The sequence below is a fragment of the Protopterus annectens genome, chromosome 12.part0, assembly GCF_019279795.1.
Source record: "Protopterus annectens isolate FY-2018-M chromosome 12.part0, PAN1.0, whole genome shotgun sequence".
Classification (NCBI taxonomy): Eukaryota; Metazoa; Chordata; order Ceratodontiformes; family Protopteridae; genus Protopterus; species Protopterus annectens.
The window spans coordinates 746,656,890-746,684,704 of NC_056746.1; the positions used below are offsets into that span (position 1 = coordinate 746,656,890).

General features: G+C 44.0%; 1 protein-coding gene across 1 annotated transcript in view; it reads left to right on the forward strand.

Annotated features, from left to right (window-relative positions):
* The window catches only part of XPO6 (exportin 6), a gene marked incomplete in the record, with an annotated part of 1,798,279 nt that overhangs the window by 1,157,845 nt on the left and 612,619 nt on the right, over nucleotides 1–27,815 (forward strand). Inside the window, 1 exon segment of the mRNA XM_044089811.1 lies at nucleotides 27,619–27,805. Within this exon segment, the coding sequence (XP_043945746.1) occupies nucleotides 27,619–27,805 (187 nt within the window).

The window sequence follows — 27,815 nt, forward strand, 5'->3', positions numbered from 1 at the left end:
CTAAAGGCTACAGAAAAACTGATCAGCTGTTGGTGGCATATGCTGCTGGTGCACAAGGAAAAGCAATTTCCAAACAGACAATTTCAAAATGGATAGGGAATTGCATACGTTTTTGTTATTCCTTTCATGGAAAAACTGTGCCAGCTAACATTAGACCTCATTCCACCAGAGCCACAGCCACCTCCACAGCCTTCTTAAGAGGGGTGGCTACCAAGGACATTTTAGAAGCTGCTACATGGAGCTCCATGCATACATTTTCCAAGCATTACAATTTACCTTTATATTCCAGATCCAGAGCAGGCTTTGCTACGGCAGTCCTGCAGGGCATTTTAGCTACACCATCCTTTACATAGATCCTCCACCCCCAGTATGGCTATGGTATTCTACCCATATGTGATGACTGCAGATGCATCCTTGAAGGACATAGTACAGTTTTGTACCTACCATAAATGTAGATGTCCAATAGATATGCATCTGCAGTCAGGTTTACCCTCCCTCCTTCCCCTCTTGGGTATTTATTGGGTACCTTCCCCTCTCATAGCTAGCTGGGGTTATCTATTATGGTGCATTTGTTTTATATATATATATATATATATATATATATATATATATATATATATATATATATATATATATATATATGCATATATATTTCTGTGCATGTTTGGAATTTATTGCATTTCTCCAAATTTAGCCTTCCTTTGAGGGCACCTGGCATCTGGGGCAAGAAACACTGAGGAAGATGGCGTCGGCTGATGCTTTTATACCCCGGGTGCTGTGACATCGGGGAGAGGGCGACATCAGCCGACGCCGGACCCTGACTTTGGAATCCGGCCGACCGAAGGGCTGCCTGAGGCAGGACAACCCATATGTGATGACTGCAGATGCATACCTATCGGACATCTACATTTATGGTAGGTACAAAACTGTACTTTACCCACCCTCCATCCCCCTTTCTTTGCTGGGATTTTCTATACTTCTCTATCCTATACAACCTATGTGGTGTGTTTGCTTGTAGATGAAGGTACTGTTTTTATTTTACTCTGTCTTTATAAGCAGTATATATTGCCTACCTTCTTGGGGGCACCTGACATCTGGGGCAAGAAAAACTGAAGAAAATGGCGTCGGCTGCATCTTTTTATACCTCTGGCACACTGACGTCAGGGAAGAGGTGACCGCAACCAACGCCGGACCAGGACTTTGGAATTCAGGCTGACTGCAGGTAACCTGCCAGCAGGATAACCTAAGTGTAATGACTGCAACAGTGAATACACTCTAACATCTACATTTATGGTAGGTACACAACTGTACTTTATGATGCTGTGGAAGCCTCATCTAAGTCTGCTGCATCTGGATCAGTCTTGAGGTGATATCCTTGGGTGAGACCACAACCCCTGCCCATGGATGTGCAAACAATATTGCTGGATGCACCCCTGGATAATAAAACCCTGTTTGGCCATACGTCAGCAAAGGTCCCTTCAAGAAAATGGTAAGGAACTTCAGAATCTTAAACACCTTTCGTGTCTCCTATACCCAGATATCACAGGAATTATCCACAGATACCTTCCTTTGTTAAAAGGCAGTCACCACACACTGATCCACAGTCTAAAGGATGTAGACAAACCAGGAAAAGCTCTACTCCTAGGTTTTCTCTGTGCCCTTTTGAGGCCAGCCTGACTAGTCCAGACCGCCTCCTCTGACTACCCTTCCTTGCACCAAACCACCCCACTTTCCCTCCATCTCACCCTCTCCCTTCCCTCTTGGCAGATTGTTGCATCAGAACAATGGGTTCTCGCCATCATTCAGTCAGGCTCGTGGATGATACCACCCTTCATTGGCATCCCTCAACCACCTGAAAGACAAGCCCACCTTTTCCTTCTTATCATTCAGTAGCTTCTAGTTCAAGGTACCATAGAACAGGTACCACACCAGCAAAGAAACAGGGAGGTTTTTACTGCAGAATGTTTCTGGTACCAAAGAAGGGTGGCCCTTGGAGGCCAATCCTAGACTTATCCCATCTAAACCTATTTTTCAAAGTTCCCAGTTTCAGAATGATTACCTTACCCCTCCTCTTACCACTAATTCCAACTCATTCTTTCATGGTAGCTCTGGACTTAAAGGATGCCTACCTACACATCCCCATACACCCAAATTACAGAAAATACCACAGATTTGTAATGGGCTCCTGTCATTTGCAATTCCCAACCTTGCCCTTTGGATTCTACTGTCCCCCCAAGTATTCACAAAATGCCTGGCCCCCGTCATTGCCCACTGCAAGACTCTGGGTATTCAGATAATACCCATACTTGGATGACCTCGTTCTTCATCAAGACCGCTAAACCCTCCTGTTACATCTATAACGGGTAATCTCCACCCTATCTCTGATGTTCATCGTGCATACAGCTGCAGTCATAACAGATGGGTTATCCTGCCGTCAGGCGGCTCCTCTGTCGCCCGAATTCCAAAGTATAGGTCCGGCGTCGGTTGTCGTCGCTTCTTCCCTGACGTCAGTGCGGCAGGGGTACAAAAGAGGCAGCCTACGCCACTTTCTCCACTCTTTCTTGTTGCGCGGTGCCCGAAGCAGAAGCCGTTCGTAAGTGCCGGTCGGCCAGCTCCTGAGATTTACGAAAGTATTTCAGCCGAAGTCTTCTTGAAAGCTAAGTACCCCGTTGGGGAAACTTTTCTTGCCACAGACCGGTGTCAGACAAAGTTGTTAATTGCATTTCATGTGGGAAGCAAATACCGCATAAGGATTTCCACTCTTTCTGTATACCTTGCTTAGGCCCAGACCACAACGTCTCGGCCTGCCGTTTTTTTGCTAGATTCAACAAACGCACTATTAAGCATCGGGCGGAGTTCGCCCTTCACTTTTTTGGCAAAAAAATTAATTATATTATGTCGTCGGATACTCCGACTCCAGTTTTGAGCAAAAAACGCAAGAATAAGGACCAACATACGAGGTCCGCACCACCTACTGAAACCACGCTAAGGCTGACTACCGGTTCTCTGGTACTCAGCGAAGCGCCGACGCAGCCCCTGAGTACCGATGACAATGCATTACCGGTGTCTTCAGTACCCGAGGTCACAGGCTCCTCGGCCCCCATTCCTACTACAGGTACCTACGCCACTCCTGGCGGGGAAACTCGGAATGTAGACAGGCCTGTCATTTCTCAAGGGGTCATCAGGCCTTCCTCCTTCTCTATTAAAGCCTTCACTAAATCTAAAACAGCCATGAAAACCAAAAAACAGGTTCCTCAGACCCCCTCTCAAGGCACCATGCCTAAAAAACAGATGCTTAAAATGGCTGAGGATTTGATTACTTATCAGGGGTTCTCAACCCCCCTCTGACAAAAGGCCCAGATTAGAGGAAGATCAAGCTTCTATTACCTCAGAACTATCTGAGGACCAGGATTATGCCTATTCTCCATTCGAAGATTCTGATGCAGAGGAGTCTATTCCCTCGGTCTCCCCCCCTGAGGACTTCTCTTTTGGGGAAACCTTGCATACATTGAGGGAACACTTTCACTGGGAAGGCCAAGATTACTCGGATTCCAAGAAAAGGCTCAGGGAATTTCTTCTGCTCCCCCAGCATAAGCTTCTGGCTATCCCACCTGATGTCCTTCATGGATGCATCTGCAGTCATAACAAATGGGTAGTCCTGTCGTCAGGCAGCCCTTCAGTCGGCCGGATTCCAAAGTCTGGGTCTGGCTTCGGCCGATGTCGCACTTCACCCGACGTCATCTCTGCTGGTCTTCGGGTATAAAAGCATCGGCCGACGCCATTTTCTTCAGTCTTTCTTGCAGGCGCCAAGCAGAAGCTGTTCGCAAGTGCCGGTCGGTCAGATCCAGAGATTCCTTCTACCGAATACTACTTCGAAGACTTCTAAAAAGCTAAGTACCCCGTTGAAGACCTTTTCTTGCCTCAGCCGATGTCAGAAAAAGTAAACAATTGTTTAACCTGTGGGAAACAAATACCTCATAAGGATTTCCACTCTTACTGCCTACCTTGTTTAGGCCCAGACCACGACGTTGCTGCCTGTTTAGCTTGTTCTTCCTTCAACCGACGAACGCTTAGACGTCGGTCGGAGTTCGCTGAACAGTTTTTCGGCTCAGACTTTGCATACATTATGCCGTCGGAGCAACCGACAACACAAATAATTAAAAAACGCAAAGAAAAGGACCGACACTCGCGGTCCGCGGTTTCGGCCGAAACCACGGATAAGCAAACCGCGAGTGTCTCGGTTTCGGCCGAAACCGAGAAAACCAGTCAACCCTCAGCCGAATCCATGATTTCCACCGAGGCTCCAGCTACTTTAACTGAAACGGCCTCTGACACTTTACCTACTACTGCGGCCTCCACTGATTTATCTGACACCATCCCTTTGGATGTTTCCACCCCAGCACGTGGTGCTGCTAGGCCTCCTAAAGCCATGTCTATCAAGGCCTTTGCCAGGGCCAAAGCAGCCAAAACTGCTAAAACAGTTCCTGCTAAGGCCCCCTCTCACAGACATCCTTCTAGTTCTCAAATGCTTACCCTGGCAGAGGATTTGATTTCCTTAATTAGGGGATCCCAATCACACCCAGACAGGGCCTCTCAGCCTTCAGAAAAGAGACCTAGAACAGAACCTCCACAGCAGGAGTACTCTGATGATTCTTCAGAGGACTCGGACACTACAGACCAGCCAGAGGCTCCTTTGTCCACTTATGAAGATTCCGATGCTGATGAATCTATTCCATCGGCCTCTCCTCCAGAAGAATTCTCTTTTGGGGAAACCTTACATGCCATGAGAGAACATTTCCAATGGCAGGAACAGGATTTCTCAGACTCAAGAAAAAGGCTTAGAACTTTTCTGCACCTACCACAACATAGGCCTTTAGCTATACCTCCAGTTTTGCCTGTTGTGGATGATGCATTTAATGATGTTTGCTCTGCTCCAGATTCTTTGCCACCAGCCCCTGCCAAACCTGACAGATTTTACAGGGTACCCAACACCCATCACCACCTTTTCAGGGCCCCTCTTGCAGATCCTGAGACTATATCCCAAGGCCCAAAGGCAGTAGCTTCTACCAATACAAAAAACCCTCTCCCTTCTGAAAGGGAAGCCAGGTCCTTAGACAGATGGGGCAAAAAAGTCTACACCTCGGCCACTCTCGCTGCTAGAGCTTTAAACTGTCAGTTTCACATGATCCAATACCAAGAGTTTATGCGTGATCAGTTGTCTAAGAAAGTTTCTTCTGAAGAACCCTTAGATAAGAAATATATTTTAGAAATGGTAAATAACATACAGCAGGTTAGTAACCATTCTTTAAAATGTGGCTATGATGCACTGGAGGCTTCATTTAGATCAGCCATGACTGGCACAGTAATAAGAAGGCATGCATGGCTGAAAGAGCAGGTTCTACCGGATCAGGTAAAAGCAAAGCTGTTGGATGCTCCTATGGATAAGGACAGTCTATTTGGTACTTCTGCTCAACAAGTAATGAAGAAAATGGAAGAGAAGGCAAAATCTGTACAAACAGTTAAAGATTTCTTACAGGTTCAGCCACCTCGGTTTAGCAGAAATTGGCCTGCCAAAAATTGGTCCTTTCCAGACTCATCAAAGACCCAAAGAGGCAGGTACAGACGCTCCAGAGGCAGAAACCAACCCAGAGGAAATGCCTACAGAGGAAGACAGTGGCAAGGTAATAACCAGCGAGGCACTGCCACAACCACTGCCACTGTAACTGGACAATCACAATGACTTGGCCCTAACACCGCCTACCAGAGAGCAATTAGCAGCACCTTTAGGCGGAAAGCTAGCCTTATTTTCACAAAACTGGCACTATATCACAAAAGACAAGTGGATTTTAAAGACCATAGACCAAGGCTACAGGTTCCACTTCCACACCTTACCAGTAAAAAGAGGAATGCCAAACTTACCTCCAACTCAAAGAACAGAAGCTCAAAACCAGGTAATTCAGCTAACCAACATGAGAGCTGTGGAAAGGGTGCCAGTAAATCAACAGGGCAAAGGATTTTACTCCAGACTCTTTCTAGTCCCAAGAAAAGAGAAAACTTGGAGACCCATTCTCGATCTGTCCGTCTTAAACACATACATCATCGTCCCAAAATTCAAAATGCTGACCTTACAGCAACTTCCCATGCTGGGCAAGGACTGTTGGCTGGTGACTCTAGATCTCAAGGAGGCATACCTGCACGTCCCCATACGACCAATTTGCAGAAGATACCTCAGATTCCTTGCAGGATCAGAGCATTATCAATTCTCAGCATTGCCTTTTGGCTTATCTACTGTGCCCAGAGTATTCACAAAATGCCTGGCATCAGTAATCGCTCATTGCAGGCTACAGGGAATTCAAATCTATCCATACCTGGACGACTGCCTGCTACAAGCGGACAACCGAGACAAGCTGACAACAGATTTACAAAGGGTCATTTGCCTGCTACAAGCCCTGGGATTCACAGTCAACTTAAAAAAGTCAAGGCTGATATCATCCCAGACAAGAACCTTCTTGGGTGCAGAATTGGACACAGTAAAACAAATGGCATTCCTGACTGCAGAAAAACAAGAACAACTACCCCTTTACTTCTTGGCATTAACAAAACAGAACAAACTAACAGCAAGAAAGGTGCTGCAGGCCTTGGGATTCATGGCATCATGCATAATTTTGATTCCTCATGCCAGACTGCATATGAGAAAGCTACAGTGGTACCTAAAAAACTTATGGTCTCAACACAGGCACAGCTTAGAAACCGAAATCCCACTAATCCCATGCCTGAAACAAGAATTCCTATGGTGGGCCCAAGCATGCCAGGCAAACCTAGGCTTGCCATTCCACAAAGGTCAAGCGAACCAGACCATCACAACGGACGCCTCAGACCTAGGCTGGGGAGCACACATGTTGGACAAATGCATACAAGGATTGTGGACCCCAGACCAGCTGCACCTGCACATAAACCAAAAAGAAATGCTGGCAGTACAACTAGCAATTCAGAAATTCAAACCTTTCCTCAGGGAAGGACATTTATTGATAAGGACAGACAACACCACAGTGATGTGGTACATCAACAAGCAAGGGGCGCATTCTTACCCCCTATGCAGAATGACTCTGGACCTTTGGAACATGGCTCTGAGCTACAACATCCAGTTACAGGCAACCTTCGTGCCAGGGAAAGAAAATACCCTAGCAGATATGTTAAGCAGAACCACCTCGGATGCTCACGAATGGATGCTGCACCCGGACATCTTCAAGACCATCACAAGAAAATGGGGAATGCCACAAATAGACCTATTCGCATCCCCACTCAACCACCAGCTCAGGAAATTCTGCACAAGGACTTTTCACCCGCTTGCATGGAAGGTGGACTCCCTTTCCTTCAGTTGGAAAGGACTGACAGCATATGCATTCCCACCTCTTACTCTGATACACAAAGTACTACTGAAAATCAAAGAGGAACAACCAAGGATAATTCTAATAGCTCCGAATTGGCCAAGGCAGCACTGGTATCCCCTACTGAGGAGCATGTCTCAGGGGATAATGTGGTCAATCCCTCTGATACCTTTGATGTTAACTCAGAACAACTACAACATCCTGCATCCAAACCTAAAGACCTTACATCTTACTGCCTGGAACATCACTTAAGAACAACTAACCCAGAACTATCTCAAAGGGTTAAAGACATTATACTGGAAGCCCGCAGACCTTCAACAAGAAGGAACTATGCAGGAAAATGGAAAAGGTTTGACTCTTGGAGTGCAGAAAGAGGAAAAGAGGTGTCAAACATAGACATTGCTAACATCCTGGAGTACTTGGCAGAGCTTCTACACACAGGCCTGTCATATTCCTCCATCAAGATACATGCTTCAGCTATTTCTGCAAAATACAGTTCTGATCCTCCTGTCTTCTCGCACCCTCTACTTAGGCAATTCCTCAGAGGAATCAAGAATGTAAAACCTCCTAGGAAACCACCACTACCAACATGGGACTTAAATTTTGTACTAGAAAAATTGACACTCCCCCCTTTTGAACCAGCAGGAACAGCGGATCTGCAACACCTATCATGGAAAACTGCTTTTCTTCTGGCAATTACTTCAGCAAGAAGGGTTTCAGAACTCCAGGCCTTAATGGCAGTACAACCCTTCCTGATCTTCCATTGAGATAGTCTCCATGAGAACTAATCCTACATTTATGCCAAAGGTGGTATCCAGAGTGTCCTTAAACCAGGCAATCCACCTACCTACCTTCTTTCCCAACCCACAGAACAGGGGGGAAAGGCTCCTGCATACTTTGGATGTACATAGACAGTTACGCTACTACCTGGACAGAACCAAAGGTAACAGAAAAACTGACCAGCTGTTAGTGGCCTATGCACCAGGAAGGGAAGGAAAAGCAATTTCCAAACAGACAATCTCCAAATGGATAGGAAATTGCATCAGATTCTGTTACTCCTACCATGGAAAACCAATGCCACAGAACATAAGACCTCATTCAACAAGAGCCACAGCCACTACCACAGCTTTCTTACGAGGAGTGGCAACCAAGGACATTATTGAGGCGGCTACTTGGACCTCCGTGCATACATTTGCCAAGCATTACAACCTACCTCTATATTCTAGATCCCGAGCAGGGTTTGCCACTGCTGTACTGCAAGGGATCCTAACTACACCATAATTATTCTACTTCCTCCACCCCTAGTTTAGCTATGGTATTCTACCCATTTGTTATGACTGCAGATGCATCCATGAAGGACATAGTACAGTTTTGTACCTACCATAAATGTAGATGTCCGAACTGGATAGCATCTGCAGTCAGGATTACCCACCCTCCTGTGGTACTCCTAGGGTATTTACACTCCTAATAGCTAGCTGGGGGGGGAGTCTCTTATGGTGTACTTGTTTGTATATATGTACATATTTGCCTACTTTTTGTATTTGCCTTCTACCTTATTTGTATACATTGGCATTTATCCAAATTTAGCCTTCCATGAGGGCAACTGGCATCTGGGGCAAGAAACACTGAAGAAAATGGCGTCGGCCGATGCTTTTATACCCGAAGACCAGCAGAGATGACGTCGGGTGAAGTGCGACATCGGCCGAAGCCAGACCCAGACTTTGGAATCCGGCCGACTGAAGGGCTGCCTGACGACAGGACTACCCATTTGTTATGACTGCAGATGCTATCCAGTTCGGACATCTACATTTATGGTAGGTACAAAACTGTACTTTTTAGATATATTGGATGATGTGTACACAGAAGCCAGCCTTAATCCTTATTCTTTGCCTCCAGCTCCTGTTAAACCAGACGGGTATTACCGGGTTCCTGATTCTCACCAGTTCCTGTATAAAAGCCATACTGCTGACCCAGAAACTATTTCACAGGGTCCCAAGGGAATTAAGGCCTCTACTGCTAAAAACCCATTACCTTCAGAGAGAGCTTCCAGAGCTTTAGAAAGGTGGGGGAAAAAGGTGTACACCTCGGCCACTTTAACCATGAGGGCATTAAACTGTCAGTTCTGTATGTTAAAGTATCAACAGTTTTTGATATATCAGCTGAAAAGCAAGATGACACAACTAGAACAACCAGATTTAAAAGAGTTGCAGGATTTGTTGCATGGTGCAGAGCAAGTGGGTAAACATACCTTGCAGTGTGGTTTTGATGCTTTAGAGGCCTCATGTAGAGCTGCTGTTACGGGGTCTGTTATACGTAGGCATGCTTGGCTCAAAGAGCAATCCTTACCAGATCATGTCAAAGCTAAATTATTAGATGCACCTCTTCAAAAAGATGTATTGTTTGGTGTTAAAGCTGAGGAGGTACTAAAGAAAATGGAGGAAAAAGCGAAATCAATGCAAACAGTGAAAGATTTCCTGCAGGTACAGCCTCCACGTTTCAGCAGAAACTGGCCTTCAAAAAAATGGTCCTTTCCAGCCACGGACAGACCTCAAAGGGGCAGATACAGGCGTCCAAGGGGTAGAGGGCAACCCCAAGGATCTTTCAGAGCCAGACAGTGGCAAGCACCAACCCCAAGAGGTGGAGAAGACAGATCAGTCTTTTAGAAAACAGACACAATAACTTCCCCCTACACCTGCCAAGCAAAGCTTTAATGGCAGCACCTTTGGGCGGAAAACTGACAATTTTTTCAAAAAATTGGCATATTGTTACAAGAGACAAATGGATTCTGGACATTATAGACTGAGGCTACAGGTTCCACTTTCACACCCTTCCAAAAATGAGAGGCATGCCAAACCTGCCACAAAATCAAAGGGCAGAGGCACAAAAACAAATTTCAGCTCTCATGGACATGAAAGCAATTCAAGAGGTACCTGCAAAGGAACAAGATCAAGGGTTTTATTCCAGACTATTCCTGGTACCAAGGAAAGACAAAGATTGGAGACCAATCTTAGACCTATCCATCCTTAACACATACCTACAGATGCCAAAATTCAAGATGCTCACATTACAGCAGCTTCTTCCCATGCTGGGCAAGGAGTCTTGGCTGGTAACATTGGACCTCAAGGAGGCATACCTGCATGTCCCTATCAGACAAGATTGCAGAAGATACCTCAGATTTCTTGCAGGTTCAACCCATTACCAATTCTCTGCATTGCCCTTTGGCTTATCTACTGAGCCTAGAGTGTTTACGAAATGCCTGGCATCAGTAATCGCCTTCTGCAGACTACAAGAGATACAAATCTACCCATATCTGGATGACTGCCTGATCCAAGCGGACAGCAAGGACATACTACTGCAGCACCTGGCGTTTGTAATAAAACTATTGAACTTCCTGGGATACACAGTCAACAAAAGGAAATCAAAACTAATACCCTCTCAACAAATAATTTTCCTGGGTCCCAGCTTGGATACAACCATCCAGATGGCCTACCTCACGCCAGAAAAGCAAGGGCAACTGTCTCAATACTTCAGAAAAATGGCAACTTACACCAGGCTAACTGCAAGGAAAATCCTGCAGGCTCTGGGATTCATGGCATCTTGCATCCTACTAATCCCATGTGCAAAGCTGCATATGAGGAAACTTCAATGGTACCTAAAAAACTTATGGTCTCAACACAGCCACAGCTTGGAAGCAATTATACCACTCATTCCATGCCTTAAAAAGGAATTTATGTGGTGGGCTCAAGCTTGCCAAAGAAACAAAGGTCTTCCTTTCTGTGTACCTCAAGCAACTCAAATCATCACAACAGATGCCTCAGACTGTACCTGGGGAGCGCACATGACAGATCAGTGCATTCAGGGAAAATGGACCCGAAAAGAGAAGCACCTTCAAATCAACCAAAAGGAAATGCTAGCCGTGCAAAAGGCTATTATGACCTTCCAAGACCTACTGCATCCAGGCCAGCTATTGATAAGGACAGACAACACCACAGTGATGTGGTACATAAACAGGGAGGAACTCATTCATACCCCCTGTGCAGGCAAGCCATGACCCTATGGAACACAGCACTGGAATTGCAAATTCAACTACAGGCGCAATTCCTGCCAGGGAAGGAAAACACACTGGCAGACAACCTAAGCAGAAATATTGACAGATCCACACGAATGGAAGTTGCATCTTCAAGTTTTCACAAAGATAACTCAGGCATGGGGACAGCCAGACATAGATCTTTTTGCTACCCACAGAAATTGCCAGTTGAAAACATTTTGTTCAAGAACCTATCATCCACAGGCCTGGAAAGTGGACGCACTTTCCTTCAATTGGGCAACATTATCAGTCTGTGCCTTCCCGCCTCTTCCTCTGCTGCCCAAAGTTCTATTAAAAGCCAGAGCAGAGAGACCGAAAATGATTCTCATTGCTCCAGACTGGCCAAGACAACACTGGTATCCGCTCCTGAAGAGCCTGACACATTCCCCACCATGGATCGTACCTCTAGTCCCTCTTCTGTTGTCCCAGCACAACTACAAAACCCTTCACAGCCATCTCAAAACGCTAAATCTAGCTCCATGGAGAATTCCTTGATTTCCCAACAGTTTCTTCTCTCCAAGGAGGTGCAGGATGTCATCTTGGAGGCCAGAAGACCTTCTACTAGAAAGGCCTACTCCGCCAAATGGAAACTATTTTGTGCCTGGAATCAAGAAAAGGGACAGAATCCTTGGGTATTAAACATACCTCAAATTTTACAGTACCTAGCTGAGATGTTAAACAATGGACTTTCCTTCTCCTCCATCAAGATCCACGCGTCAGCCATTTCTGCACAATACAACACAGACCCTCCTTTATTCTCTCATCCTCTCTTAAGGCAGTTCCTCAGAGGGGCAAAGAATATAAAACCCCCAAGAAACCACCAGTCCCTGCTTGGGACCTCAACTTAGTATTGGAAAAGCTGACCCTGCCTCCCTTCGAGCCAGCTTCTTCATCAGAGTTACAGTACTTGTCATGGGAAACGGCCTTTCTTCTGGCTATCACCTCAGCTCATAGGGTTTCGGAGCTACAGGCCCTCATGGCTGTGCAACCATTCATCATTTTCCATCAGGACAGAGTTTCCTTACGAACCCAACCCTACCTTTATGCCAAAGGTAGTATCCAGTGTAGCTTTGTATCAGACTATCCACTTACCTACCTTTTATTCTAATCCACAAAACAAAGGGGAAAGACTACTACATTCCTTGGACATTCGCAAACAACTTCGTTACTACTTGGACAGGACAAAGCCATTCAGGAAATCTGAGCAACTCTTTGTGTCCTATGCTGCAGGTGCTCAAGGAAAAGCTATTTCCAAATGGACAATTTCAAAATGGATAACCCACTGCATACGCTTTTGTTACTCATTTCATGGAAAAACTGTGCCTGCATGCATCAGATCCCACTCCACCAGAGCCACAGCTACCTCTGCAGCCTTCCTCAGGGGGGTCCCTACCAAGGACATTTTGGAAGCAGCCACCTCTTTCTCCAAGCACTATCACCTCCCACTATACTCTAAATCTAGAGCAGGCTTTGCCACAGCAGCCCTGCAGGGCATCCTAGCCCCTCCTAGTTCCACTTAGTGCCTACCACCCTTACTTAGCTTTGGGATTCTACCCATCTGTTATGACTGCAGCTGTATGCACGATGAACATAGTACAGTTTTGTACCTACCGTAAATGTAGATGTTAGAGTGCTCATACAGCTGCAGTCCAGGTTGCCCTCCCTCCATCCCCTCTTAGGCAGGCCTTATGACAAACACTTTTCATACAACCTTTTTGGGGGCATTCTTTTATGGTGTGTTTGCTTGCAACTACTGTTTTTGATTTTTCAACATTGCATCTTTGCATAACATTGTTTGCCTTCCTTCTGGGGACACCTGACATCTGGGGCAAGAAAAACTGAAGAAAATGGCGTCGGCTGCCTCTTTTGTACCCCTGCCGCACTGATGTCAGGGAAGAAGCGACGACAACCGACGCTGGACCTAGACTTTGGAATTTGGCCGACCGAGGACCCGCCTGACTGCAGGATAACCCATCTGTTATGACTGCAGCTGTATGAGCACTCTAACATCTACATTTATGGTAGGTACAAAACTGTACTTTATGGTTCACCATAAACCAAGAAAAATGTCACATGATCCCCTCTCAGATCTGCTTTTCCTGAGTTGCAGGATCAGAACAGACAGACATAATGAAAGCCTTCATTCCAGATCAAAGAATCCTAGACTTTTGTCTATATTTTTAAAGAATCCTCTCCCACACTGCTTTGTCAGCTCGAGAGATTTTAAGAATTCTAGGCCATATGGCATCACTCATACCCATGCTGCCTCTGGCAAAACTCCATATGAGAAAAATCCAGTGGGTCCTGAAAAACCGATGGAGTCAACACTCCCAACCCTGGACACACCCCCCCCCTCCCCTTACTTCAGTGTCTGAAGGAACTCCAGCGGTGGATCTCAGCTCTTCAACTCAACCAAGGGATCCACCTTCAGATCCCAGCCCTCCTACAACAGGTATCCAGCGATGCCTCTGACTTGGGATGGGGGGGTAGTGCTACTTACAAACCAAAAACAACTATTGGTGCAAGGCACATGGTCCAACTCGACTAAAGGACCATATCAACATCAAAGAAATGAGGGCTTTACACACTTGGCCCTGTTAAACTTCAAATCAGTCCTTCACCTAGGAACCCTGAAAGTAATCAGACAATATGACGGTCCTGTGGTACATCAAAAGCAGGGGAAACGGTCCTACCCTTTGTGCAGCCTAGCAATCCAAATCTGGAACCTAGTAGTATCTCTCCACATTCATCTGCTAGCTGTCTATATCCCTTCCACAGTCATGACAGACTACCCGAGTAGAACTTTAGCTCCAAGTCATGAGTGGATGATTCACAGGGAAGTATTTCTAAACATAATCCACAGGTGGGGTATTCCACAAGCAGACCTTTTTGCCTCCGTCCAGAATGGACAGATGCCCAAATTCTGCATGAGGAATCCACATCCACAAGCGTCGAAAGTGGACGCCTTATCCTTTTCTTGGGGGAGAATATACCTCTATGCCCTACCCCCCCCCCCCCACTCACACTAATTCAGAGAGGGACAACACACAAATCCTAGTGGTGACCCCCTTTTGGCCAAGACAGCATTGATTTCCCCTCTTACACTTACTAGCCAAGGGCAATCACCACAGGTTACCCCTCCCCCTGAATAGACCTACACACACAGGACAGGGAATCCTTACTACACCCCCAGCTAGACAATCTGAAATTAACCTTATCGGTGATGGGGTTTTGCTGCCCTACAGACACCTATAGTCAGAAGATGTACTCTGTGTTCTGCAGGAGGCCAGAAAACCTAGTACCGGGAGAAACAATGTATCCAAATGGAACAGATTCTCCGACTGGTGTCAATGGAAAAACCAGGACCCTGTAACTATCTCTATACCTATGGTCCTTTCTTATTTGTGTGAGCTACTGCACTCTGGGCTAAAGCATTCATCTGTCAAAGTGCATTTATCTGCTATCTCTGCCTGTCTGCCCACCTCCCCTCCTCTGGCTTCCAGACTGGAGGTCAAACTTTTCCTCAAGGGAGTGCTTCACATCAGGCCTCCCAGGAAACCTATCCCTCCTTCTTGGTATCTGAACTTTGTACTAGAAAAACTTACATTTGCCACCCTTTGAACCAGCTCATTCAGTATCCCTAAAGCTATACCCACTGAAAACAGTTCTACTAGTGGCGCTTACATCCGCCACAAGGGTATTTGAGATCCAAGCCCTCATGGTTACCTCTGTTTACCTTATTTTCCACAAGGATAGAGTTGCCCTAAGGCCCAACCCTTCCTTCATGCGAAGGTGGTTTATGAACTTTCACTAAACCAGACCATCAATCTAGCAGTTTTTTACCCTCAACCACAAAAGTCCTCAGAAAAGACTCTCCATTCCTTGGATGTCCACAGACAATTGAGGTGGTACTTAGACAAAACCAAACCTATCAGAAAATCATATCATCTTTTTGTCTCCTTCCATCCCGGAGCACTAGGGAAGGCAGTCTCCAAGCAAAACCATTCCCTTATGTATTTCAAAATCCATTACCCTATGCTGCTTCTTACATGGAAAATCCTTAAACGGACAAGTCAAACCTCACTCTACCAGAGCAGCTACTTCCTCAACTGTCTTTTTCAAAGGAAGTGACTACACTTCCATCCTGGAAGCTTCCACTTGGACTTCTGTCCACACCTTTACCAGACATTACAAACTGGACTTAATCTCTAGAGCTATGACGGGGTTTGCCAGGTCTATTCTCCAAGGACTCGTTGACCAGGGAACCCAACCCTCCACCCAATACCATGCCTAAAAGCTCTGGTACTCTCCCTACTGTTATGAATACTGCAACATGTGAATAGAAGGACATAGAATAGTTGTGTAAGAACTTACCATAACCTTAGATGTCCTTCTCTTCCATGTTGCAGTATTCACTCCCCCCACTTTCCCCTCTACCTTTAACATCTTGCTTGCCATTCTGACTTGGGGTGACATTACTTTGATACCCACCAATGTCTCCATTACACACAGACCACCTACTTCCCTGACTCTAGCTTGCATGTAATTCCAGTGGTCCCCTTGGGACTCTCCTACCCATAGAAGTACTACTCTGTGGCAGTTCATTCTGAAGAGGGTGCGGGCAGACGTCACCTTTATACCCTACATCAGTTTATGATTCTGCACACGTACCCTCCAGAAACAGACTTTGGTATACTGGTTACCGGAAGGTGGCGCTGCTGGCAGCAACTCCCTACTGTCATGAATACTGCAACATGGAAAAGGACATCTAAGGTTATGGTAAGTTCTTACACAGCTATTCTTTTTTTGTGAACTGTTTTACTGCATGTAGTTTAGCTGTGATAGCCTGGGGTCTGGCATCAAAGCCGAATGTGTATCTTCAGGGCTAACACCTCAGTGCAGAAAGTTATAGCACGTCATCTGAGCGGATCTATACCCAGTTTCCACAAGTGAAAGATGAACCCTGAGATTTTGTACAAGCTCACATTGTCTCCTTATTGAAATGTTGGCTCTTGGCCAAAAAAAAAAAAAAAGACTGGAGAAGAGCTGATTCCAAAAATCTCTCCTGGCAAGCAATTTCTAAAGGGAGAATTACACCTGAAGACTCATGGAATTGAACTTTATCGCAGAACAATTTTCTTTCCTTTCATTTAAACCAACAGGCTTGCTGTCAGTAAAATGTTTATTTTGAAAGACCTTTTCTAGTGGCTGTTAAAATTGTGAAGTGTTTCAGACCTGTAGTAGGTAATGTACAAAGACACCCTTTTGTGCGTTCTTTCCCAAATATAGGCTACCCATTGTTATCAGTTTGTTGTACTAGAAGTGGTCCTGGAGACTGCACCTTTTAGATATGCATAAAACTAAAATATTTTCACAGAACTGAAAATTTCACTGATGGCATACAGAACAACTATTTGTTTCTTGCTAGATAAGTAAGGAATGCTGTTGTGCAAACAAATCTCAAGTGGCTAATTGCCAGAATTTCTTTGTTGTGATTGACATTGAAAATACTTGAGCTTGGCACAGTCATCAAGGTACAGCTTACACTCTGGTTGCCTTTTTCAAGGATGCTTTTGCACAAAGTGTGAGGCTAATTCCTGGACATCCATTCACATATTTTCTACGTGTTATAACCTGGACATCCCTTCCAGGAGGAGGTGCATGCTTTGCCAGTGAAGCTCATCAAGGCTTGTATGCTTCCCTTCCTAGTTTTGTGGTCAATACTCTTACTGTTCTAGTACTCCTCTTGCACTTTGTGTGGCACTACAGCAGTGATCCTTATGATGAATATAGTTTAGTTGCTTGAGTGTAGTCATAACGGTATGTGTTTTAGTAGTAGGATTACTGCTGCAGTATAAACTGTGTTTCCCCATTTTATTTTTTCCAACACCAGTTTTGTTTTGGAGAAGTATTCCTTGTCTCCCCCTTCTTCCTCCATTGTATGGGACAGACTTTCAGGCTTAATAAATGGGCTTAAAACATGAATAAAATGATACCACAGCCCAAAGTTCGAGATAAATGAATGGTCCTTTCTTCACAGTGAAATTACAAGTTGAAAGAAAACAAACAGTTGACTTGGCGCTTTCGCCTAGTGTTACAGCTTACACAGGCATCTTCAGAATCAAATGTAATTTATTTATTTTATTTTACATTTGTTGACCGGGATAGTCCGACTGGATGCATGTCCATTTTCAGCGGAGTCCCGGGGAGAAAAGCTCCAAGGGTAAGCAGATACAGCATTACATAATACCAGCATTACATATTACAAACAGATTATTTACAGAGATTACATAAGTAAGCAAGTTAAACAAGTTCCACAGGTTAAAGTTAGTCCTGAGCACAAGTCAGGGTTAAATTAAATTACACAGTAAACTGGTTAACAGATTTTTACACATTCGAGTTAGCCAGGCTTGATACATTGACATAGCCAGTTAAGTGACAAATGTTGTTTGAGTCTAGTTTTAAATTGACCTAAGGTGGAAAGTAAGGTAATATCAGCTGGAAGTGAGTTCCAGGATCTACTTACAGAGTTTGCAAAAAGAGAATCACCGGCTGTGTTATTAATTTTGCTAGTCTGAATTAGTAGTTTGTTAGAGGATCGAAGCAGTCTAGGATTGTTATAGGGGGTGATAATATTTTTAAGTGCAGGAGTATTGTCTGGATTATAGAGGATTTTATAGGCCATAATCAGTTGGTTATACTGGATTAGGCTAGTTAGTTCAACCCAACCAAGCTGATTTAGATTGATGCAATGATGTGTCCTAAAAGGCAGCCCAGTGGCAAACCTGGCAATGTGGTTGTAGCAAATTGAGAGTTTAAGGACAGTCTTGTTCAAATTCGAGAGTAGAGGGGATGCATACAGAAGGGTTGAAAGAAGGTGAGAGCGAGCTATGGCAATTTTAGCTGGAGGGGTTAGGAAGGCTTTTATTCTGTAAAGTGACCCTAGTTTTTTTATTGATGGTTGATAGTTTGGTTAACATGTAGGTCAAATTTGAGATTATTGTCTATGATGACACCTAATAGTTTTGTAGATGGGTCAGGGGAGATTATTGTGCCATCATTTGATTTTATGGTAAAGGTGAAAGCAGTAGACCTATGTGTTGGTGAAAATAACAGCATTTTAGTTTTTTTGGGATTTAGGATCAGACGATATTCAGAAAGCCAGTTTTCTATTGTATTAAAGGTGGTCTGGGTAGCTGACCATAACTCTACTGGAGATGTGGCTGAGCAAATCAGAGTAGAGTCATCAGCATATTGGATACAGCTGACTTTTGGGATGGCAGTATAAAGGTTGTTAATGAAGATGGAGAACAGCAAGGGCCCTAGTATAGAGCCTTGTGGTACTCCGAGGGTGTTAGGTAGAAGGTTAGAGAGTTTGTTCTGCCAGAGGACAGCCTGCTGTCAACCATTCAGATAGGATTGAAACCATTGGAGGGCTCCAGTATCTAGACAGAATGTTTGCAGGGTGTGGATTAAAAGTTGGTGATCAACCATATCGAATGCCTTGGAAAGATCCAAAAGAGGGCTGAGGATATATAATTATTGTTGCGATTATGGTTTATGGTGTTAGTAAAGGCTAGGAGGGCTGAAGTAGTGCTGTGATGAGGACGGAAGCCATGCTGAGTGTCTGCCATAAGGCGATTTTGGATTAGGTGGTGCATGAATTGTCTATGAATACATTTTTCCATAATCTTTGCAAGTGGAGAGAGTATAGCTATTGGCCTATAATTGGAGAATTCAGTAGAGCTGCCTCCTTTGTGAAGTGGGATTACATAGGATATTTTCCAGATGGTGGGAATTTTAGTTTCTACTATGGTTCGATTGATTAGTATTGAGACTGGGTAAGCAATAGCATCAGCTGATTTTTGTAGGTACTCGGCAGGGAGTTGATCAGCAGAAAGTGTAGTGGGTTTTAATTTTTTGATCCAGGTACGGATAAGTGAAGTGGCGACTGGTTGGAAGCTGAATGCAAGTAGGTTTCTAGGGGTGCTACTTTCAGGACCAGGGGAGCTAGGAGGTAGTTGGCTAGCTAGGGCTTGAATCGTCTCAGCAAATAATTGGTTAAAACTATCAGAAACATCTTCAGGGGTTTTATCAATAGTAGCAGCAGGGATTGGGGTTGAAGTTTGTCCAGGATGTAGTAGATTATTTAAACCTGCCCAAAACTTCTGAGGGTTATTTTGATTTACTGTCTGTAAATTACAGTAGTATTGTTTTTTGTCTTGTAAAATTGATTTTTTTGGTTTCGTTCCTGGATTGCCTGTATTTAATGTGATATTGAGGGTCTTTAGAAGAACACCATAAAGCCCATACTTTGTTTCTAAGGGTAATTTTGAGTTTAGACTCTATAGAAAGCTATGGTGCAGTTTTTGCCTTGGTTCTCTTTGAACGAACAGGTGCATGCAAATCAAGGATCTCAAGGAATTTGGTGTTAAAGTACTGCTTCCTCTAAGGGGAGGTGTTTTAGAATAGACCAATTACATGAGCCATGCTAAACGCCCTATTTAAATAGAAACGTGGGTAAGAACGTAATTATGACACAACTTTCTAATCATCTTATATTAATCCTCTATTTTCCAGTTAGAATGTTAAAATCTTACAACTGAACACGATGCTTTAGGATTATTATACAAAATATATGTCAAATATATTAAAAAAAAAAAAAACACACAAAAATGTACAAAACCAGCAACTCCAAAAATTATTTCTTAAATCATTGTTCCATCACTGTTTACTCACACATCAGTCATAATAAAATCATTTATTTTCTACAGATGTAACAATGCAATCTAAATAACTAACACAAATTGTTTGTCATAAGGGTAAACGTTCCCCAAACTCTTTATGTACGATTTAAATCTGGTTAGCCCTTTTTAAAATGTTAAATGTTCTCCGTGTTTCACTGTTGCAGTCATTACATTTGGGTTATCTGCTTGCAGGTAGCCCTCAGTCGGCCTGATTAACAAAGTCTTTGGTCCTGCGTTGGTTGCTGTCCCTTCTTCCATGACGTCAGGTCGTCGGGTATAAAACATTTAGCAGACGCCATTACATCAGTCTTTCTTGCCGTGCAGTGCCCGAAGCAGAAGCAGTTCGCAAGTGCTGGTCAGCCAACTCCTGAAAATTTCGTTTTTCGAGTTTGAGCCGAAGTCTTCAACTAAAGCCAAGTACCCCGTTGGGGAAGCTTTTTCTTGCTCCTTTCCGATGTCAGTAAAAGTTAATAATTGCATTACTTGAGGAAAGCAAATACTTAAAGATTTTCATTCGTACTGTATTCCTTGCCTAGGCCCTGACCACGACATACCTTGCTGTCGGTTTTATGCTTTATTTAATCAGCGCACTATCAGTCTGTATATTTTCGCCTCTAAATATTTTGGTTCTTGGTTTAATTATCTAGAAATGTCGGTTAGCCATCCAACTACCGGGTTTCTGAAAAAATGCAAAGATAAAGACAGAGACAGGCCGCCGAGGTCCAAAACTGCCGGCGATGCTTCTCTTAAGCCAGTCGCCAGTTCACCAGTACTCAGTGAGGCGCTTTCGCAGCCCCTGATACCTGCTACTTCTGATTCGCAGGTCTCTACTGAGACCCATTCGCAGTCCGGTATGCTGCGAGATGCTTCAACTATGGAACCTGCGGACGTCTCTACCTTGGATGGGTCCGGAGCTGCTGTGCAGGCACCAGCTTCTGAGGGTGTATTCAGACCTATGGACTTGCATATTAAACCGATGTCTCCTCCTTTACTTAGGCCTAAATCTCGATCCATGTCTAAAAATCCGATGCCCAGGCCACATGCTCAGGCCTCTAGGCCTAAAAAACAAATGAATAAGAATGGCTGAAGATCTCATGACTCTAATCAGGGGTAGCTACCCCCCCCCCCTTTTCTAAGAGGCCTAGGACTGAAGTTGATTATAAATCTTCTGATCAGGATTCTGTTCCGATTCTTCTGATTATCTGGATTTGCCCTTATCTACTTATGAAGATTCGGATGCAGAGGACTCCATTCCCTCTGCGTCCCCTCCTGAGGATTCTTCTTTTGGGGAAACCTTACATACTCTAAGGAAGCATTTCCAGTGGGAAAGCCAGGATTTTTCTGATTCAGAAAAGAGGCTTGGGATTTCCTTCTCCTACGTCAGCATAGGCCTTTAGCTATTCCTCCTGTACGGGACATTGTTGATTATGCTTTATCAGAATCTAGTTTAGCCCATGATTCCCTGCCTCCTGCTCCCAGAAAACCTGACAGATACTACAGGGTCCCCAAGTTTCTTTTCAAAAATCCTATTGCAGATCCAGAGACTATTTCACAAGGGCCCAAGGGCATTAAGGCTTCTACTGCTAAAAATCCTACCCCTTCTGATAGAGACTCCTGGGTGCTGGATAGATGGGGTAAGGTTTACATTTCTGCAACCTTGGCCATTAGGGCTTTAAACTGCCAGTTTCATATGCTAAAGTATCAGCAATATGTTATTGGACTGCTTAAACAGAAAATGATGTTGATTCCTGACTCTGTGGAAAATAAAGAATTAACAGGATTTAATGCATTCTGCTGCACAAGTTGGAAAACATACTTTGCAATGTGGTTTTGATTCATTAGAGGCCTCTTGCAGGGCTGCTGTTACTGGGTCTATGCTCAGAAGGCATGCTTGGCTTAAGGAGCAATCTTTGCCTGATTATGTTAAAGCTAAATTGTTGGATGCTCCTTTAAATCAGGACCACCTGTTTGGCAGCAAGGTTAAGGAAGTTCTTGAAAAGATGGAAGATAAAGCTAAATCTATGCAAACTGTTTAAGATTTTTTTTTACAAGTTCAGCCTCCTAGGTTTAGTAGGCACTGGCCCTCAATGACTTCCTTTTAACAGTTCCAAGCACTTATCAACTTGACTGCCCCTTTGGGAGGGAAAGATTGCTCTCCATGCAAAGAATTGGGAACTCATTACCCAGGAAAAATTAGTTTTAATTAGTGTCCCAGGGATACAGATTTCACTTCCACACATTGCCACATTGCCAACACCAAGTGGGTGGCCGGACCTACCCCCAAATCAGTGGCCAGAGGCCCAAAAACAAGTACTTTCTCTCTTAAGCATGGGGGCTATTCAACTGGTACCAGAAGGGGAAAAGGTTTCTACTCGAGACTTTTCCTGGTACCCAGAAAAGACAATTCATGGCGTCCTATCCTGGACCTGTCTACTCTAAACACCTTTTTGGAGATTCCAAAATTCAAGATGCTGACTCTTCACCAATTACTTCCTATGCTAGGCAAAGATGCCTGGCTGGGAACACTAGATTTAAAAGAAGCATACCTGCACAGTCAATCAGGGAGTCTTGCAGAAGATGCCTACGCTTCAAAGCAGACTACACACACTATCAGTTCTCTGCACTGCCCTTTGGCTTATCTACTGCGCCCAGGGTATTTCACAAAGTGCCTAGCTCCAGTTGTATTTTGCAGGCAAAGAAATATTCAAATATACCCATGCCTGGACGTTTATCTAATTCAGGCAGAAAGCCAGGACATACTTTTGAATCATCTGGCCTTTGTAAAAAGGGTTCTTACTTGTCTGGGGTACCATAAACGAAAAGAAATTACACCTGGTACCCTGTCAACAAATTATATTCCTGGGAGCAAGTTTGAATACAACTTCCCAGATGGCTTACCTCATGCCAGAGAAACAAATTAATTTGGCAACCTACTTCAAATAAGTGGCCACAAAAACCCTGCTATCTGCAAGACAAATACTGCAAGCCTTGGGGTTCATGGCCTCCTGCATTCTTCTAATTCCATATGCAAGACTGCATATGAGGAAACTACAGTGGTATCTAAAAAGCCTATGGTGTCAACATTCTCAAGACCTAGAAACAATGATTCCTATCATACCTTGCCTACTCCTAAGAGTTCCTTTGGTGGGCAGAGGCCTGCCACCAAAACAAGGGACTACCTTTCACACCACCCCCTGCCTCCCAAACCATAACGGGTGCATCAGACTATGCATGGGGGCTCACCTGGCAGAGAAGTGCATTCATGGCAAATGGAACCCAAGTCAAATGCACCTACATATCAATCAAAAAGAAATGTTAGTTGTACAGAATGCTCTGACAGCTTTCAAGGACTACATTCTTCCAGGACAACTAATGGGAAAGACAGACAGCACCACTCTTATGTGGTACATAAACAAGCAGGGGGGTACACATTCTTACTACCTCTGCAGACTAGCCATGGCATTGTGGAACACAGCCTTGAGCTACCAAGTGCACCTACAAGCTCAGTTCCTGCCAGGAAAATTAAATACACTGGCAGACGGACTAAGCAGAAACCTCATGGACCCACACGAGTGGAAACTGAAACCGAGGATTTTCAGCATGTTGACAATCAAATGGGGGATCCCAGATATATACCTGTTTTCCTCTCCCCAGAACTACCAATTGGACAAATTTTGCACAAGGAATCCCCACAAATAAGCCTGAAAAGTGGATGCTCTGTCCTTCATCTGGAAAAACCTATCAGTCTATGCCTCCCCCCCCCCCCCCGCCTCTGCTTTTCAAAGTACTACTAAAAATCAAACAGGCAAACCACGGATGATTTTGATTGCTCCAGACTGACCACGCCAACACTGGTACCCCCTCCTGCGCAGTGTGTCACGGTTATCTCCATGGCACCTGCCTCAGACTCCTTCCTTCCCTGCTGTCTCAGCAGAAGGACCAGATTCTGCACCCTCAGCTTCTAACACTGAACCTTGCAGCCTGGCTAATTAATCTCTCCTTTACCATCCCTCAGCAAACCTGTGATGGATATCATTTTAGAGGCAAGGAGGCCTAGTACTAGAAAATCTTATGCTGAAAAATTGAAAAGATTCTGTGCCTGGAACCAATCTCAAGGGATGAGCACAGCAGCGCCCAATTTACCTCAGATTTTACAATACTTAATTGAGATGCTTCACAAGGGCCTGTCTTTTTCCTCCATTAAAATCCATGCCTCAGCCATTTCAGCTCATTATAACACAGAACCTCCCCTCTTCTTTCATCCACTGCTCAAGCAGTTCCTCAGAGGGGCCAAAAATTTGAGACCACCCAGGAGAGCTCCAACCCCAGCCTAGGACCTTAACTTTGTCTTGGCGAAACTCACTGTACCTCCTTTCGAGCCAACTGCTACTGCAGACTTAAAATTTCTTTCTTGGAAAACAGCTTTCCTTCTAGAAGGGTATCTGAATTACAGGCCCTTATGGCAGTGGAGCCTTTCATCATCTTTCATGCGGACAGGGTGTCCCTCGGAACCAATCCATCCTTCATGCCCAAGTGGTATCCAGTGTGGCTCTTAATCAGTCCATTAATTTGCCAGCCTTCTTTCCCAATCCACAGAATAAAGGGGAATGGATACTGCATTCCTTAGATATGCACAGACAACTTAGATTCTACTTGGACAGGACTAAACCTCAAAGGAAATCTGAACAGCTGCTGATGGCATTTGCTGCAGGGGCAGAGAGGGGAAGGCTATTTCAAAGCAAACCATTTCTAAATGGATAAGCCTTTGCATTAATTTCTGCTATAAGCACCATAGAAAACCTATCCCCCAGGGGATCAGACATCATTCCACCAGGGCTGCATCTACCACTACAGCCTTTTTCAGAGGCGTCCCTACCAGGGTCATTTTAGAAGCTGCTACCTGAAGCTTCTGTACATACTTTCACCAAACATTATCATTTGCAAATTTTATCTAAATCCAGAGCTGGCTTTGCAACTGCAGTCTTGCAGGGCCTTATAGCTGGCCCTAATGCTGTCTAAATCCCTCCTCCCAACCATAGCTTTGGGAATCTACCCAAATGTAGTGACTGCAACAGTGAAACGTGTGTTCGAGTGTACTCACTGTTGCAGTCCTGGGTACCCTCCCTCCAGCCCCCTAACTTCCTTTGGCTATACCTCTACTTTCCTTTACTATGCTTAAAAGCCTTTTTGGTGCATTTGCTTTTTTGTTGGAGGTATATCCTTGTGCTTTTATATTTAATTGATTCCCATTAGGAGGGCACCTGACATCTGGGACAAGCAAAACTGATGTAATGGCGTTGGCTGCATGTTTCATACCCCTGACGACCTGGAAGAAGGGACAGCAACTGACGCAGGACCCAAGACTTTGTTAATCAGGCCGACTGAGGGCTACCTGCAAGCAGATAACCCAAATGTAATGACTGCGACAGTGAATACACTCTAACATCTACATTTATGGTAAGTGTACACAACTGTACTTTATAGACAAACTGTCATGTATACCTGTTTTTTCTGTGGCATTTAATCTCAGTTGCCATTTTGTCTCTTTTATCAAAAGCTGTAGATCACTATCACCCCCTCTCTAGTTTCTCACCACTTTATCAATTATAAAAAATAGTTATTAAAACTGGTACATTCTCTAGTACTATAAAGGGCAATACTTATTTGACATTTTCTAATGTCCCTGGCATGCTCCGAAATCCTTTCGTGTAAACTTCTCATGGTTTTTCCTGCATAGAATGCTGGACAATGAGATGCACATTGCATTGTATACTACCTTTCAAGTTTTACAATTGTGTCTACCTGGACATGGCAAATGATATGTCTCCGTCCGTCACTGATATATCTACAGGTACTGCATGAACCACATTTGCTCATTTTTGACACACACATCTCAGTATATGATTCCTTTTCTAATATTTCCTTAGCGTTGTCGCCTCACAGTAAGACGCTGTCCGGTTTGATTCTCAGCTAGAGCATCTTCTGCGTGGAGACATGCGTGAATGGCGCACCGTTGAAGGTTGTGCGTCAGGGCTGGTAACTCGCCACGTAAAAATCAACTACCAATCATTAGCGGACCGGAGTTCCGCTGTGGTGACCCCTAACCGGGAAAAGCCGAAAGAGACAAACATTTTTTTCCCTGCTGAATACCATGCAGGGAGATATAGGTCCTAACTTTGCATTTAATGCTTGATCAAAGACTGTATTCCACATTGTATTTAGTGTATTTACTAGCTTCTGGGCATCTTGGTGGTATGGATGAAACCGTAACATCATTTTTAGATATCCCACACTCTTTAGTTGTTTCACTATGTATTGCTCCTTTCAAAATGGGAAGGAGCCTAGATTTTCTATTTTTCATAACCTCCCTTCTAATCTGTAATAGTAACTGTAGTGGATAACCTCTTTCCTTGAACATTCCTACAAGTATATACATTTCTTCCTTTAAACTTGTCATCATTACTCACTAGTCTAGACAGTCTGACCTTTTGGCCTTTGACCTCACTTCTTCTTTGATGGAAGCGGTGGCAGCTGTTATAATGCAGAAGGATGTTGGCATTAGTCTCTTCTGTAAATGCCAGAAGGTAGTACCCCAGTATTGGGATCTTTGGTCAACTTTATATCCAAATAATCAATTTCCTTATGTACTTTATATGTGAACTTTAAAAATCTTGTTGACCCATCAAGAAAATTAATAAATGGTTTTACATCACCTTGCCTACCTTTCCAAACAATTAGAATGTCATCCACACAAGCCTGTGCTGATAGCCTCTTTGCAGTCCAAAGGCTCCTAGTATGCACTGTCCCTGTTTCACTGTCTTTTTCTCTTACATATGCACAATTTTATTTAATTGCTTGCTAAACAGCAAACCTGCATTTAGAGAGTTTTTTTGTAAAAGGTGGCATTTACTTTTTTCTTTCCAAGCAGATTAAGGAGGCATGAAGCAGTGTATATATTTTTCTGGTTTTATATGTACAATAGCACCCTGCTGGAGAACATTCATTCTGCAGTTGGAATGAAGATGTACAGTTTGTCCATTCTTCAAGCCTGTTTTTTTAGAAATTACAGTACAGATGTACTCTCACTGGATTTCTTCCCAGTTGAGATCTTCTTTTTCCTGCCATGTACATACTTCCAGAAATTATTTTGTAATTAATTTCCATTATTACTACTGATGTAAGCTAACTTTTTTCATTTCACATAACATTTGCAAACATATTCATTCCAAACATTTTGTATTGTCTGCCTTTGGCTCAGGTTGTGCCTAAATGGATCATTGACCTAGTTAACTGGTTAATGCATAGCAAAAAAAGTTTTGGCATAAGTAAGTTGTCTATATTTGTCTATACTATTAACATATTAACAAGTAGCCCTGTTAATCTTCTTGGTTGTCAGGCTCAGGTGCTGATATGTAGAGCCCTCTCCAACATTTTGCTTCTTCCATGGCCTGGACTTTCTGAAAGTGAACAACAGTGGCAGGACAGATCGACCAACCACTCTAATCTTATCTCAGCTCTCACACGCGAATACCGGGCACTAAAAAGCAATGTCGTACCACAGGGGAAGGTGCAGTTGGAAGATGGTAAGTTCTG